At 51.1% G+C, this 14,373-nt stretch overlaps 1 protein-coding gene across 1 annotated transcript; it reads right to left on the bottom strand.

The window, feature by feature from the left end:
• Positions 1–10,877: 10,877 nt before the first annotated feature.
• LOC137309631 (NACHT, LRR and PYD domains-containing protein 3-like) lies at positions 10,878–13,896 on the bottom strand. Its single transcript, XM_067977727.1, has 5 exons — positions 13,720–13,896; positions 13,389–13,559; positions 11,581–11,751; positions 11,273–11,437; positions 10,878–11,102 (listed from the first exon to the last, which is right to left on the bottom strand). Exons 1-5 carry the CDS (start codon positions 13,815–13,817, stop codon positions 11,015–11,017), a joined length of 693 nt encoding a protein of 230 aa, XP_067833828.1. The 5' UTR covers positions 13,818–13,896; the 3' UTR covers positions 10,878–11,014.
• Between the last annotated feature and the right edge of the window lie 477 nt (positions 13,897–14,373).

The raw sequence follows: 14,373 nt of genomic DNA, 5'->3' as shown, positions 1-14,373 counted from the left end.
ATATATGCACAGTGGCTACAGAGAACTGCATAGAGAGAGTGGTTGCAGTGGAACTACATAAGGAGATGGGCTACTGTGAAACTACATAAGGAGAGGGGCCACAGTGGAAATATATAGGGAGAGAGGGTACATAAGAACTACATAGGGAGAGGGGCTACAGTAGAACTACACAGGGAGAGGGGCTGCAGTGGGAATACTTTTGGAGAGGGGTTAGGGTGGAACTACATCTGAAGAGGGGCTACATTGGGAATACATATGGCGAGCAGCCACAGTGGAACAACACAGAGAAAGGGGATACAGTGGAACTACATATGAAGAGAGGCAATAGTGGAACGATATAAGGGGAGGGGCTACACCTGTTACTACATAGGGAGAGGGGTTAAAGTGGAAATACATAGGGAGAGGGGCAACAGTGAGACTTGTTTTATTCGTTCAAGGGATGTGGGCGTCGCTGGCTAGAGCAGAATTTATTGCCCACCCCTAATTGACCTTGAGAAGTTGGTGGTGAGCGGCCTTCTTGAAGCGCTGCAGTCCGTGTGGTGGAGTTCCAGGATTTTGACCCAGCGATGATGAAGGAATGGCGATATATTTCCAAGTCGGAATGGTGCGTTACTCGGAGGGGAACGTGCAGTGGTGTTGTTCCCATGTGCCTGCTAATCTTGTACTTCTGGGTGGTAGAGGTCGCGGGTTTGGGAGGTGCTGTCGAAGAAGCCTGAGGATGGTACACACTGCAGCCATTGTGCGCCAGTGGTGAAGGGAGTGAATGTTTAGGGTGGTGGATGGGGTGCCAATCAAGCGGGCTGCTTTGTCCTTGATGGTGTGTCGAGCTTCTTGAGTGTTATTGGAGCTGCACTCATCCGGGCAAGTGGAGAGTTTTCCATCACACTCCTGACTTGTGCCTTGTAGATGGTGGAAAGGCTTTGGGGAGTCAGGAGGTGAGGTATTCACCGCAGAATACCCAGCCTCTGACCTGCTCTTGTGGCCACAATATTTATGTGGCTGGTCCAGTTAAGTTTTTGATCAATGGTGACGCCAGGATGTTGATTGTGGGGGATTCGGCGATGGTAATGCAGTTTAATGTCAATGGGATATGGTTAGATTCTCTCTTGTTGGAGATAGCCATTGCCTGGCACTTGTCTGGTTTCAATGTTACTTGCCACTTATGAGCCCAAGCCTGAATGTTGTCCAGGTCTTGCTGCATGCGGGCTCGGACTGCTTCATTATTTGAGGGGTTGCGAATGGAACTGAACAATCTGCAGTCATCAGCGAACATCTCCATTCCTGACCTTATGATGGAGGAAAGGTCATTGATGAAGCAGCTGAAGATGGTTGGGCCTAGGACACTGCCCTGAGGAACTCCTGCAGCAATGTCCTGTGGCTGAGATGACTGGCCTCCAACAGCCACGACCATCTTCCTTTGTGTTCGGTATGACTCCAGCCATTGGGGAGTTTTCCCCCTGATACCCATTGACTTCAATTTTACTCGGGCTCCTTGGTGCCACACTCGGTCAAATGCTGCTTTATGTCAATGACAGTTACTCTCACCTCACCTCTGGAATTCAGTTCTTTTGTACGTGTTTGGACCAAGGCTGGAATGAGGTCTGGAGCCGAGTGGTCCTGGCGGAACCCAAACTGAGCATCGGTGAGCAGGTTATTGGTGAGTAAGTGCCGCTTGATAGCAATTTCGACGACAACTTCCATCACTTAGCTGATGATTGAGAGTAGACTGATGGGGCGGTACTTGGCTGATTTGATTTGTCCTGCTTTTTGTGGACAGGACATACCTTGGCAACTTTCCACATTGTTGGGTAGATGCCAGTGTTGTAGCTATACTGGAAGAGTTTTGCTAGAGGCGCGGCTAATTCTGGAGCACAAGACTTCACCACTCAGTCGGGATGTTATCAGGGCCCATAGCCTTTTCTTTATCCAGTGCACTCAGCTGTTTCTTAATGTCACGTGGAGTGAATCGAACTGGCTGAAGACTGGCTTCTGTGATGGTGGGGATATCGGGAGGAGGACGAGATGGATCATCCACTCCGCACTTCTGGCTGAAGATGTTTGCAAACACCTCAGCATTGTCTGATGCACTCACGTGCTGGACTCTGCCATCATTGAGGATGGGGATGTTTACAGAAGCTTTGATGCCGTTAGTTGTTTAATTGTCCACCACCATTCACGACTGGATGTGGCAGGACTGCAGAGCTTTGATCTGAGCCGTTGGTTTTGGAATCGCTTAGCTCTGTCTGAAGCATGTTGCTTCCGGTGTTTAGCATGCATGTAGTCCTGTGTTTTAGCTTCACCATGTTGGCACCTCATTTTTAGGTACGCCTGGTGCTGCTCCTGGCATGCTATTCTCCACTCCTTATTGAACCAGGGTTGATTCCCTTGCTTGTTGGTAATGGTAGAGTGAGGAATATGCCGGGCCATGAGGTTACAGATTGTGCTGGAGTACAAATCTGCTGCGGCTGATGGCCCACAGCGCCTCATGGATGCCCAGTTTTGAGCTGCTAGATCTGTTCCGAATCTGTCCCATTTAGCACGGCGATAGTGCCACACAACTCGTTGGATGTTGTCTTCAGTGTGAAGACGGGATTTCGTCTCCACGAGGACTCTGCGGTGGTCACTCCTACCAATACTGTCATGGACAGATGCATCTGCGACTGGTCGATTGGTGAGGACGAGGTCAAGTAAGTTTTTCCCTCGTGTTGGTTCGCTCACCACCTGCCGCAGGCCCAGTTTGGCAGCTATGTCCTTGAGGAGTCGGCCAGCTCAGTCAGTCGTGGTGCTACCGAGCCACTCTTGGTGATGGACATTGAAGTCCCCCACCCAGAGTACATTCTGTGCCCTTGCTACCCTCAGTGCTTCCTCCAAGTGGTGCTCAATATGGAGGAAGACTGATTCATCTGCTGAGGGAGGACGGTAGGTGCTAATTAGCAGGAGGTTTCTTTGCCCATATTTGACTTGATGCCATGAGATTTCATGGGGTCCAGAGTCAATGCTGAGGACCCCCAGGGCCACTCCCTCTTGACTGTATATCACTGTACCGCCACCTCTGGTGGGTCTGTCCTGCCGGTTGGACAGGACATACCCAGGGATGGTGATTGAAGAGGTCAGGGACGTTGGCTGAAAGGTATAATTCTGTGAGCATGGCTATGTCAGGCTGTTGCTTATCTCGTCTGTGGAACAGCTCTCCCAATTTTGGCACAAGTCCCCAGATGTTAGTAAGGAGGACTTTGCAGGGTCGACTGTGCTTGGTTTGCCTTTGTCCTGTCCGATGGCCTTGTGGTCTGATGCCGGGTGGTCCATCCGGTTTTATTCTTATTATGACCTTTTTTTTAGTGAGATTTTACAACTGAGTGGCTTGCTCGGCTATTTCCTTCTGGGATCCCTAGGTTTACTCTGGGATCGCTCTGCGGTTGCTCGGTGCACTCGCAATCCCTGGGTGGACTCTGGGATCAGTCTAGCGTGACTGGGTGAATTCCGGGATCACTCTGATGTGACTGGGTTCACTCTGGGATGCTGCGAGCACTTTGGGATCGCGTTAGGGTGACTGGATGCACTCTGGGATCCCTGGGTGCACCCTGGATCATTCTGTGGTGACTAGGTGCACTCTTTGGTCACTGTCCGTTCACTGTGCCGTTCTGGGTTCACTGTCGTATCACTGTCGACGCTCTGCGTGGTAATTTCCACCATATTGTCCAAGATTGCCACTGTTCTTGCCACCATTTTTTCCAAGATGGCTGCCGTACTCAGCCATTTTGTCCAAGATGGCCGGCATATTGCGGCAATTTTGTCCAAAATGTTCGCCGTTCTTGTCACCATCATGTCCCAAAGGGCCGCCGTACTTGCAGCCACCCTGTGATCACTGTGTGGTGACTTGGTGCATTCTGGGATCCCTGGGTGCACTGTGAGATCAAACTGGGGTGACTGGGTGCAGTCAGGGATCGCTCTGGGATCACTCGGTGCAACTCTTGGTTCAGTCTGGGTTGACTGGGTGTACTTCGGGATTCCTCGGAGCACTCGGGTATCACTTTAGAGTGAATTCATGCATTCTGGGATCACAGGGTGCACTCTGGGATCACTCTGGTGAGACTGGTTGCACTCTTGGATACCTTGGTGCACTCTGGATCACTCTGGGATCAATGAGTGCGAATCTGGATTAAATGTGGGGTCACTTGGACGTTCTGGGGTCACTGTGGGATCCCTGGGGACAGTCTGCGTGGCATTTGCCGCCATTTTGTCCAAGATGGCCTCCGTACTTACGGCCATTTTGTCCACGATGGTCGCTGTACTTGATGCCATCTTTTCCAAGATGGCTGCCGTACTTGCCCACATGCCGGCCATGTGTAATATTCTGTGATACCTGCGTGCACTCTGGGATCACTGTGGGTTGACTGGATTTAACCTGGGATCCCCGGACGCAATCTGGTATCAGTCTGAGATCCCTGGGTGCACTCTGGGATCCCTGGCTGCATTCTGGGATCACTGGGTGCGACTCTGGATTACCTCTGTGGTCACTGGGACATTGTGAGTTCACTGTGAGATCACTGAGGCCAGTCTGCGCGGTACTTGACACCATTTCGAACAAGAAGGTTGCCGTATTTGCGGCACTTTTGGCCAAGATGGCATCCGTACTTGCAGATATTGTGTCCAAGATGGCAGCCCTATTAGCCCCATGTTGGCTGTGTGTCAATACTCTGGGAAATCTCTGAGCTGACTGGATGCACTCTGGGATCCCAGGGTGCACTCCGGGATCACTCAGAAGTGATTGGGTGCACTCTGGGTTCATTGGGACATTATGGGTTCACTGGGGACACTCTGTGCAGTACTTTCCGCTATTTTGTCCAAGATCACTGCTGTACTTGCCGTCACTTTGCCCAAGATGGCCGACTATTTGCCGCCATTTTGTCCAAGATGGTGGCCGCACTTACCGCTATTTTGACAAGATGGTCGCCCTACTTGCTGCCATGCTGGCCCTTGCGTAGCACACATATACATAATATATGTATTATATATATTATACATAATATATGTATTATATATATTACACATACAAGCTGTTGTTCTAGTGGTGGTCTAAACATAAAGACTGCCACTTGGGATCTCTCTGGGATGACTGGCTACACTTCTGGGCCATTGTGGGGTCACTGGGGCACTCTGCGTGGCATTTTCCGCCATTTTGTCGAAGATGGCCGCCATACTTGCCGCCATTTTCCCAACTGGCTGCCGTATTGCCGCCACATGCTGTCCGTTTGCAGATACACAAACACAAAAAAAAAACAAGTTGTTGTTGTTGCAGTAGTATTTGTGATATTGGACTAAATATAAAGACTGCCACTCTGGGATCCGCGGGTGCACTCTGCGTTTATTCTGTGGTGACTGGGTGCACTGAGGGGTCACTGTGATGCCACTGAGACATTGCGCGTTCACTGTGTTATGACGGAACAATCCGCGCGGTATTTTCCGCTATTGTGTGCAAATACGCAAAAATATCTTGTATAAATTGAAGTTGATGTGTCATAGAAGATGTTGTGGCGGTTGTCTAAATATAAAGACTGTCACTCTGGGATCCCTCTGGGCTGCCCATTGCCTCCCCGAGAGGGGAACGGCCCGGGCCTCCTCCTCCAGAGCGATACCGTTGAAGCCTCCTCCAGAAGGGACCAATCGAGGCCTCCTCCACAGGCTGCACGCAAACAGGGTCCATGTGAGTTCGGTCTGTTTATTGCCCTGGGGTTTAATTTCCTCTCTGGACCCTGGTTTGGGGCCTCGGTTTAACATGTTCCAGTTCGATTGTGACCGTTGTGATTTAACCAGGTTAGAAGAGCCTGGGGTTAAAGTAGCCCGGCCTGCAATGTTATACAAACACGTGAACCCAGTGTGAGACAAACAGGGGCCGAGAGGAGATTAACGTCTGAAACATGAACCCCTGTACGGGCTTCGAGGGTTTGTTATAATTTCAAAATGATGCTTGTGTTTCGGGGAGATGGGACAACTTTGAGGGGACAGAGCGGCCATTTGAAGGGTTTTGATGGAGTAAATAAGGAGAAACTCTTTCCAGTGGCAGGGGTCTCGGGAACCAGAGGACACAGATTTAAATAATTGTCAAAAGCATCAGAGGTGACATGAGGAAGGATTATTTTTATTATGCAGCGAGTTGTAATGATCTGCAATTCACTGCCTGAAAGGGAGGTGGAAGCAGATTCAATAGTAACTTTCAAAAGGGAATTAGATAATTACTAGAAAAGGAAAAATATGTTGGCCACGGGGAAAGATCAGGGCAATGGGACTATCTGGTTAGCTTTTCAAAAGAGCCGACACCGGCACGATGGGCCGAATGGCTTCCTTTTGTGATGGACCATTCTGTGATTTGTGAGGCGGTTTCACGTTGGCCATTGTGGGACAGGTGCATGGCGGCCATTTTGCGTTGCATGTCGGGAGGCCAGATTGTGGGGTCCCAGCTGAGCTCTTTTGCTCACAGTCTCTCACCGTTTTGTGTGAACTGAACTTCCAGCCGACCGGGTAAGACCCCTCCCCCCGACACACCCACACCCACACACACAGTTCACTGGACCAAACAGTCAGGTCTGCGATGCCGCTTGGAGGAAGAGGGATGTAATTTCAAGGATCCTTTATTCAATATTTTAAAACACTAACACCATTTAAAAAGAAATAACGAGACCAGGCCTGAGCTGAAGTAAGCGGTGGAGTTTTATGAACACAACACACAGACAACAACTTACATTTATATTGCACCTTTATAGTCGGGGCGCTTCACAGGAGCGAATCCTGTTACACCGAGCCACACAGGAGGTATTAGGACAAGTGACCAAAAGCTTGGGCAAAGAGGCAGGTTTTAAGGAGCGTCTTAAAGGAGGAGAGAGAGGCGGAGAGGTTTAAGAAGGGTATTCCAGAGCTAAGGGTCCAGGCAGAAAAAGACACGGCCACCAATGATGGAGCAATGGCAGTGGGGGTTGTGTGAGAGGAAAGAATTGGAGGAGGAAAGAGATTTTGGAGGGTTGTACGGATACTTGTCACAGAGTCTGATTCCTCACTGGGAGGGACACACACTGCACAGAGGGACATTTGTTATCCTGATTACATCTTGTCAAAACAGTGACCCAGTGTTCCACCGCAGCCCAGACTGAGCCCTACCCTGGGCCCTTCCTGTCTGCACATTGACCTAGTGTCCCACTGCAGCCCAGACTCAGCCCCACTCTGGGCCCTTCCTGTCTGTACATTGACCCAGTGTCCCACTGCAGCCCAGACTGAGCCCCACCCTGGGCCCTTCCTGTCTGTACATTGACCCAGTGTTCCACCGCAGCCCAGACTGAGCCCTACCCTGGGCCCTTCCTGTCTGCACATTGACCTAGTGTCCCACTGCAGCCCAGACTCAGCCCCACTCTGGGCCCTTCCTGTCTGTACATTGACCCAGTGTCCCACTGCAGCCCAGACTGAGCCCCACCCTGGGCCCTTCCTGTCTGTACATTGAACCAGTGTCCCACTGCAGCCCAGACTGAGACCCACCCTGGGCCCTTCCTGTCTGTACATTGACCCAGTGTCCCACTGCAGCCCAGACTGAGCCCCACCCTGGGCCCTTCCTGTCTGTACATTGACCCAGTGTCCCACTTCAGCCCAGACTGAGCCCCACCCTGGGCCCTTCCTGTCTGTACATTGACCCAGTGTCCCACTGCAGCCCACATTGAGCCCCACCCTGGGCCCTTCCTGTCTGTAATTTGAATCATTGTCCCAATGCAGCCCAGACTGAGCCCTACCCTGGGCCCTTCCTGTCTGTACATTGACCAAGTGTCCCACTGCAGCCCAGACTGAGCACCACCCTTGGCCCTTCCTGTCTGTACATTGATCCAGTGTACCGCTGCAGCCCAGACTGAGCCCCACCCTGGGCCTTTCCTGTCTGTACATTGATCCAGTGTCCCACTGCAGCACAGACTGAGCCCCACCCTGGCCCCTTCCTGTCTGTACATTGACCCAGTGTCCAACTGCAGCCCAGACTGAGCCCCACCCTGGGCCCTCCCTGTCTGTGCATTGACCCAGTGTCTCACTGCAGCCCAGGCTGAGACCCACCTTGGGCCCTTCCTGTCTGTACATTGTCCCAATGTCACACTGCAGCCCAGACTGAGCCCCACCCTGGGCCCTTCCTGTCTGTGCATTGACCCAGTGTCCCACTGCAGCCCAGACTGAGCCCCACCCTGGGCCCTTCCTGTCTGTGTATTGACCCAGTGTCCCACTGCAGCCCAGACTGAGCCCCACCCTGGGCCATTCCTGTCTGTACATTGATCCAGTGTCCCACTGCAGCCCAGACTGAGCCCCACCCTGGGCCCTTCCTGTCTGTACATTGACCCAGTTTCCCACTGCAGCCCAGATTGAGACCCACCCTGGGCCCTTCCTGTCTGTACCTTGACCCAGTGTCCCACTGCAGCCCAGACTGAGCCCCACCCTGGTCCTTTCCTGTCGGGTACATTGACCAAGTGTCCCACTGCAGCCCAGACTGAGCCCCACCCTTGGCCCTTCCTGTCTGTACATTGACCCAGTGTCTCACTGCAGCCCAGACTGAGCCCCACCCTTGGCCCTTCCTGTCTGTACATTCACACAGTGGCCCACTGCAGCCCAGACTGAGCCCCACCCTGGGCCCTTCCTGTCGGGTACATTGACCAAGTGTCTCAATTCAGCCAAAACTGAAGCCCACACTGGGCCCTGCCTGTCCGTACATTGACCCAGTGTCTCACTGCAGCCCTGACTGAGCCCCACCCTGGGCCCTTCCTGTATGTACATTCACCCATTCTCCCACTGCAGCCCAGACTGAGCCACACCCTGGGCCATTCCTGTCTGTACATTGATCCAGTGTCCCACTGCAGCACAGACTGAGCCCCACCCTATGCCCTTCCTGTCTGCACATTGACCCAGTTTCCCACTGCAGCCCAGACTGAGACCCACTCTGGGCCCTTCCTGTCTGTACCTTGACCCAGTGTCCCACTGCAGCCCAGACTGAGCCCCACCCTGGTCCTTTCCTGTCGGGTACATTGACCAAGTGACTCACTGCAGCCCAGACTGAACCCCACCCTGGGCCCTTCCTGTCTGTACATTGACTCAGTGTCCCACTGCAGCCCAGACTGAGCCCCACCCTTGGCCTTTCCTTTCTGTACATTGATCCAGTGTCCCACTGTAGCCCAGACTGAGCCCCAGCTTGGGCCCTTCCTGTCTGTACATTGACCCAGAGTCTCACTGCAGCCCAGACTGAGCCCCACCCTGGGCCCTTCCTGTCTGTACGTTGACCCAGTGTCCCACTGCAGCCCAGACTGAGCCCCACCCTGGGCCCTTCCTGTCTGTGTATTGACCCAGTGTCCCACTGCAGCCCAGACTGAGCCCCACCCTGGGCCCTCCCTGTCTGTGCATTGACCCAGTGTCTCACTGCAGCCCAGGCTGAGACCCACCTTGGGCCCTTCCTGTCTGTACATTGTCCCAATGTCACACTGCAGCCCAGACTGAGCCCCACCCTGGGCCCTTCCTGTCTGTGCATTGACCCAGTGTCCCACTGCAGCCCAGACTGAGCCCCACCCTGGGCCCTTCCTGTCTGTGTATTGACCCAGTGTCCCACTGCAGCCCAGACTGAGCCCCACCCTGGGCCCTTCCTGTCTGTACATTGAACCAGTGTCCCACTGCATCCCAGACTGTGCCCCACGCTGGGCCCTTCCTGTCTGTACATTGACCCAGTGTCCCACTGCAGCCCAGACTGAGCCCCACCCTGGCCCCTTCCTGTCTGTACATTGACCCAGTGTCCCACTGCAGCCCAGACTGAGCCCCACCCTGGGCCCTTCCTGTCTGCACATTGTCCCAATGTCACACTGCAGCCCAGACTGAGCCCCACCCTGGGCCCTTCCTGTCTGTGTATTGACCCAGTGTCCCACTGCAGCCCAGACTGAGCCCCACCCTTGGCCCTTCCTGTCTGTACATTCAACCAGTGTCCCACTGCAGCCCAGACTGTGCCCCACACTGGGCCCTTCCTGTCCGTACATTGACCCAGTGTCTCACTGCAGCCCTGACTGAGCCCCACCCTGGGCCCTTCCTGTATGTACATTCACCCATTCTCCCACTGCAGCCCAGACTGAGCCACACCCTGGGCCATTCCTGTCTGTACATTGATCCAGTGTCCCACTGCAGCCCAGACTGAGCCCCACCCTGGGACCTTCCTGTCTGCACATTGACCCAGTTTCCCACTGCAACCCAGACTGAGACCCACCCTGGGCCCTTCCTGTCTGTACATTGACCCAGTGTCTCACTGCAGCCCAGACTGAGCCCCACCCTGGGCCCTTCCTCTCCGTACATTGACCCAGTGTCCCACTGCAGCCCAGACTGAGCCCCACTCTGTGCCCTTCCTGTCTGGACATTGACCCAGTGTCCCACTGCAGCGCAGCCTGAGCCACACTCTTGGCCCTTCCTGTCTGTACAGTGACCCAGTGTCCCACTGCAGCCCAGACTGAGCCCCACCCTGGGCCCTTCCTGTCTGCACATTGACCCAGTGTCCCACTGCAGCCCAGACTGAGCCCCACCTTGGCCCCTTCCTGTCTGTACATTGACCCAGTGTCCCACTGCAGCGCAGCCTGAGCTCCACCCCGGGCCCTTCCTGTCTGTACATTGACCCAGTGTCCCACTGCAGCCCAGACTGAGCCCCACCCTGGGCCCTTCCTGTCTGTCCATTGACCCAGTGCCCCATTGGGGACCATCCAGCCCCGGATATCCTGCAGAATCAGCGCTGGGGGACCGGGTGATTGAGTCTCGTGACCCTGTCGCTGGGCCTCTGACGTCACAATGGGAGACGACGCTCGCTCAGCTCGAGCTGGAAACCGTTAAAGGGCCGTTCGGATTTAAACCTGGAGCGCGGCCGGTTAAAGGGGAGGGACAGAGAATCGGCCAAAAATATTCATATAATGAGACCAGGAATGGTTATAAATTGAAATGATCATATAATGAGACCAGGAATGGTTATAAATTGAAATGTTCACACTCCCACACTCAGTCCGGGTCTCGTTCCCTGCAGTGACTTCAGCTGATTCTTTCCGTTTGAACTGAACTGATTGTCCCCCAGCCTGAAACAGATTAACGATTAAACAGGAAATAAACAGATTGAACAACAGTGTAAATAACAGGGAGACTGGGGTTAATATTTCAATAATAATTACACAGATATTACCCATAAAAGGGACTGAATCCCATTGATATTTTATTTATTGTATTAAAGATGAACACAAACACTCACCCGATCCGCTCCAGACTCCTGCGGGTCAGTATGAGGGAGCGGAGAGTGGGGACAGATCGGTCTGTGAAGGAGTTTGATCCCAGAGACAGATCCGTCAGTGACTGGTTTTCATGGAGAGCGGAGACGAGATCGGTACAAGAATCTGTGAAACCGACATCAGTCAGACTGGGGATCAGAGAGAGAGAAATAACAGGAATCAGGGGAAATATCCAGTATTTATTTGTATTATTGTTACTTATACTGAGATTAATGTACCATGTTAGACATCCAGTTATTATAAACACAATCTCACACAGTCTGATACTTACTCCAGTTCCTGTATTTTACAGTCCGGGTTCCTCAGAGCCGCAGACAGTAGTTTCACTCCTGAATCTCCCAGTTTATTATGACTCATGTTCAGAACCGTCAGTGACCGGTTTGTACTGAGAGCGGAGACGAGATCCTCGGTACAAGAATCTGTGAGATCGTTAGCGCATAACCTGGAGATCAGAGAGAGAGAGAGACGAGCAGAGATATGAAATGTATCCCAGGACGTTATGGGAGGTTAGGGAGGAAATTGCGGGTCCCCGAGCAGAGATATTTGAATCATCGACAGCTACAGGTTAGGTGCCTGAAGATTGGAGGGCAGCAAATGTTGTGCCTTTGTTTAAGGGCGGCAGGGAAAAGCCTGGGAACTACAGACCGGTGAGCCTGACATCTGTCGTGGGTAAGTTGTTCGAGGGTATTCTGAGAGACAGGATCTACAGGCATTTGGAGAGGCAGGGACTGATTAGGAACAGTCAGCATGGTTTTGTGAGAGGAAAATCATGTCTCACGAATTTGATTGAGTTTTTTGAAGGGGTAACCAAGAAGATAGATGAGGGCTGTGCAGTAGACGTGGTCTACATGGACTTCAGCAAAGCCTTTGACAAGGTACCGCATGCTAAATTGTTACATAAGGTTAAATCTCATGGGATCCAAGGTGAGGTAGCCAATTGGATACAAAATTGGCTTGACGACAGAAGACAGAGTGTGGCTGTAGAGGGTTGTTTATTCAAAGTGGAGGCCTGTGTCCAGCGGTGTGCCTCAGGGATCGGTGCTGGGTCCGCTGTTATTTGTTATTTATATTAATGATTTGGTTGAGAATTTAGGAGGCATGGTTAGTAAGTTTGCAGATGACACCAAGATTGGTGGCATTGTGGACAGTGAAGAAGGTTATCTTGGATTGCAACGGGATCTTGATAAATTGGGCCAGTGGGCCGATGAATGGCAGATGGAGTTTAATTTTGATAAATGTGAGGTGATGCATTTTGGTCGATCGAATCGGGCCAGGACCTACTCCGTTAATGGTAGGGCGTTGGGGAGAGTTATAGAACAAAGAGATCTCCGAGTACAGGTTCATAGCTCCTTGAAAGTGGAGTCACAGGTGGATAGGGTGGTGAAGAAGGCATTCGGCATGCTTGGTTTCATTGGTCAGAACATTGAATACAGGAGTTGGGATGTCTTGTTGAAGTTGTACAGGACATTAGTAAGACCACACTTGGAATACTGTGTACAGTTCTGGTCACCCTATTATAGAAAGGATATTATTAAACTAGAAAGAGTGCAGAAAAGATTTCCTTGGATGCTACCGGGACTTGATGGTTTGACTTATAGGGAGAGGTTAGATAGACTGGGACTTTTTTCCCTGGAGAGTAGGAGGTTAAGGTGTGATCTTATAGAAGTCTATAAAATAATGAGGGGCATAACGAGGGGGCATAGATTTAAGGTGAGAGGGGAGATATACAAAGGGTGGTGAGTGTCTGGAACGAGCTGCCAGAGGCAGTAGTAGAGGCGGGTACAATTTTGTCTTTTAAAAAGCATTTGGACAGTTACATGGGTAAGATGGGTATAGAGGGATATGGGCCAAGTGCAGGCAATTGGGACTAGCTTAGTGGTATAAACTTGGCGACATGGACATGTTGGGCCGAAGGGCCTGTTTCCATGTTGTAACTTCTATGATTCTATGATTCTATGATAACAGGAATCAGAGTAAAATCTCAGTATTTAATGAATTATTGTTACTTATTCTGACATTAATGTATCGTGTTCAGCATCCAGTTATTATAAACACAATCTCACACAGTCTGATACTTACTCCAGTTTCTGTATTTTACAGTCCGGATTCCGCAGAGCCTCAGACAGTAGTTTCACTCCTGAATCTCCCAGTTTATTATAACTCAGGTTCAGAACCGTCAGTGACCGGTTTGTACTGAGAGCGGAGGAGAGATCATCGGTACAAGAATCTGTGAGATCGTTCGCGCATAACCTGGAGATCAGAGAGAGAGAGAGAGAGAGAGATGAGCAGAGATAACAGGAATCAGATTAAATTCTCAGTATTTACTGAATTATTGTTACTTATTCTGACATTAATGTATCGTGTTCAGCATCCAGTTATTATCAACACAATCTCACAGTCTGATACTTACTCCAGTTTCTGTATTTTACAGTCCGGGTTCCTCAGAGCCGCAGACAGTAGTTTCACTCCTGAATCTCCCAGTTTATTATTACTCAGGTCCAGACCCATCAGTGACCGGTTTGCACTGAGAGCGGAGGAGAGATCCTCGGTACAAGAATCTGTGAGATCGTTATCCCTTAACCTGGAGATCAGAGATATGGAGCGAGAGAGAGACGAGCAGAGATAACAGGAATCAAAGTAAATTCCCAGTATTTATTTGTATTATTATTACAGATACCAGTCATAATGTTGAGTGTTAAACATTCAATTGTTGTAAACACAATCTCACACAGTCTGATACTTACTCCAGTTCCTGTATTTTGCAGTCCGGGTTCCTCAGAGCCGCAGACAGTAGTTTCACTCCTGAATCTCCCAGTTTATTTCTCACCAGTCTAAACACAAACAGACAGAGAGTGAGAAACAAACTGAATCCAATCCCCGATGTGATACAATTTCTCTCTGATATTACACGAAACACTGAAAAATCTTCAGGAAATTAATAACCAGATTTCCCTGTCACTGACAATGAATCTCACTCTGTCCAACACCCCATATATTCAGGGACTGTCAGTATATGTATTTATTAAATAAAGTGCTGTCTGTGTGAAGCCTTTTAATGTCCCTC

This window comes from Heptranchias perlo, unplaced genomic scaffold (genome assembly GCF_035084215.1).
Source record: "Heptranchias perlo isolate sHepPer1 unplaced genomic scaffold, sHepPer1.hap1 HAP1_SCAFFOLD_173, whole genome shotgun sequence".
Classification (NCBI taxonomy): Eukaryota; Metazoa; Chordata; class Chondrichthyes; order Hexanchiformes; family Hexanchidae; genus Heptranchias; species Heptranchias perlo.
Note: the sequence above shows the minus strand (reverse complement) of the source record. Positions and strands in the feature narration are given on the sequence as shown.

Coding starts and splice junctions, on each gene's coding strand:
- LOC137309631 (XM_067977727.1), bottom strand. CDS start 13,817: ATGGGTCTGGACCTGAGTAATAATAAACTGGGAGATTCAGGAGTGAAA. Junction 11,438..11,580: donor TGTAAAATACAGGAACTGGA/GTAAGTATCAGA, acceptor TCTGATCCCCAG/TCTGACTGATGTCGGTTTCA. Junction 11,103..11,272: donor AGGAGTCTGGAGCGGATCGG/GTGAGTGTTTGT, acceptor AATCTGTTTCAG/GCTGGGGGACAATCAGTTCA.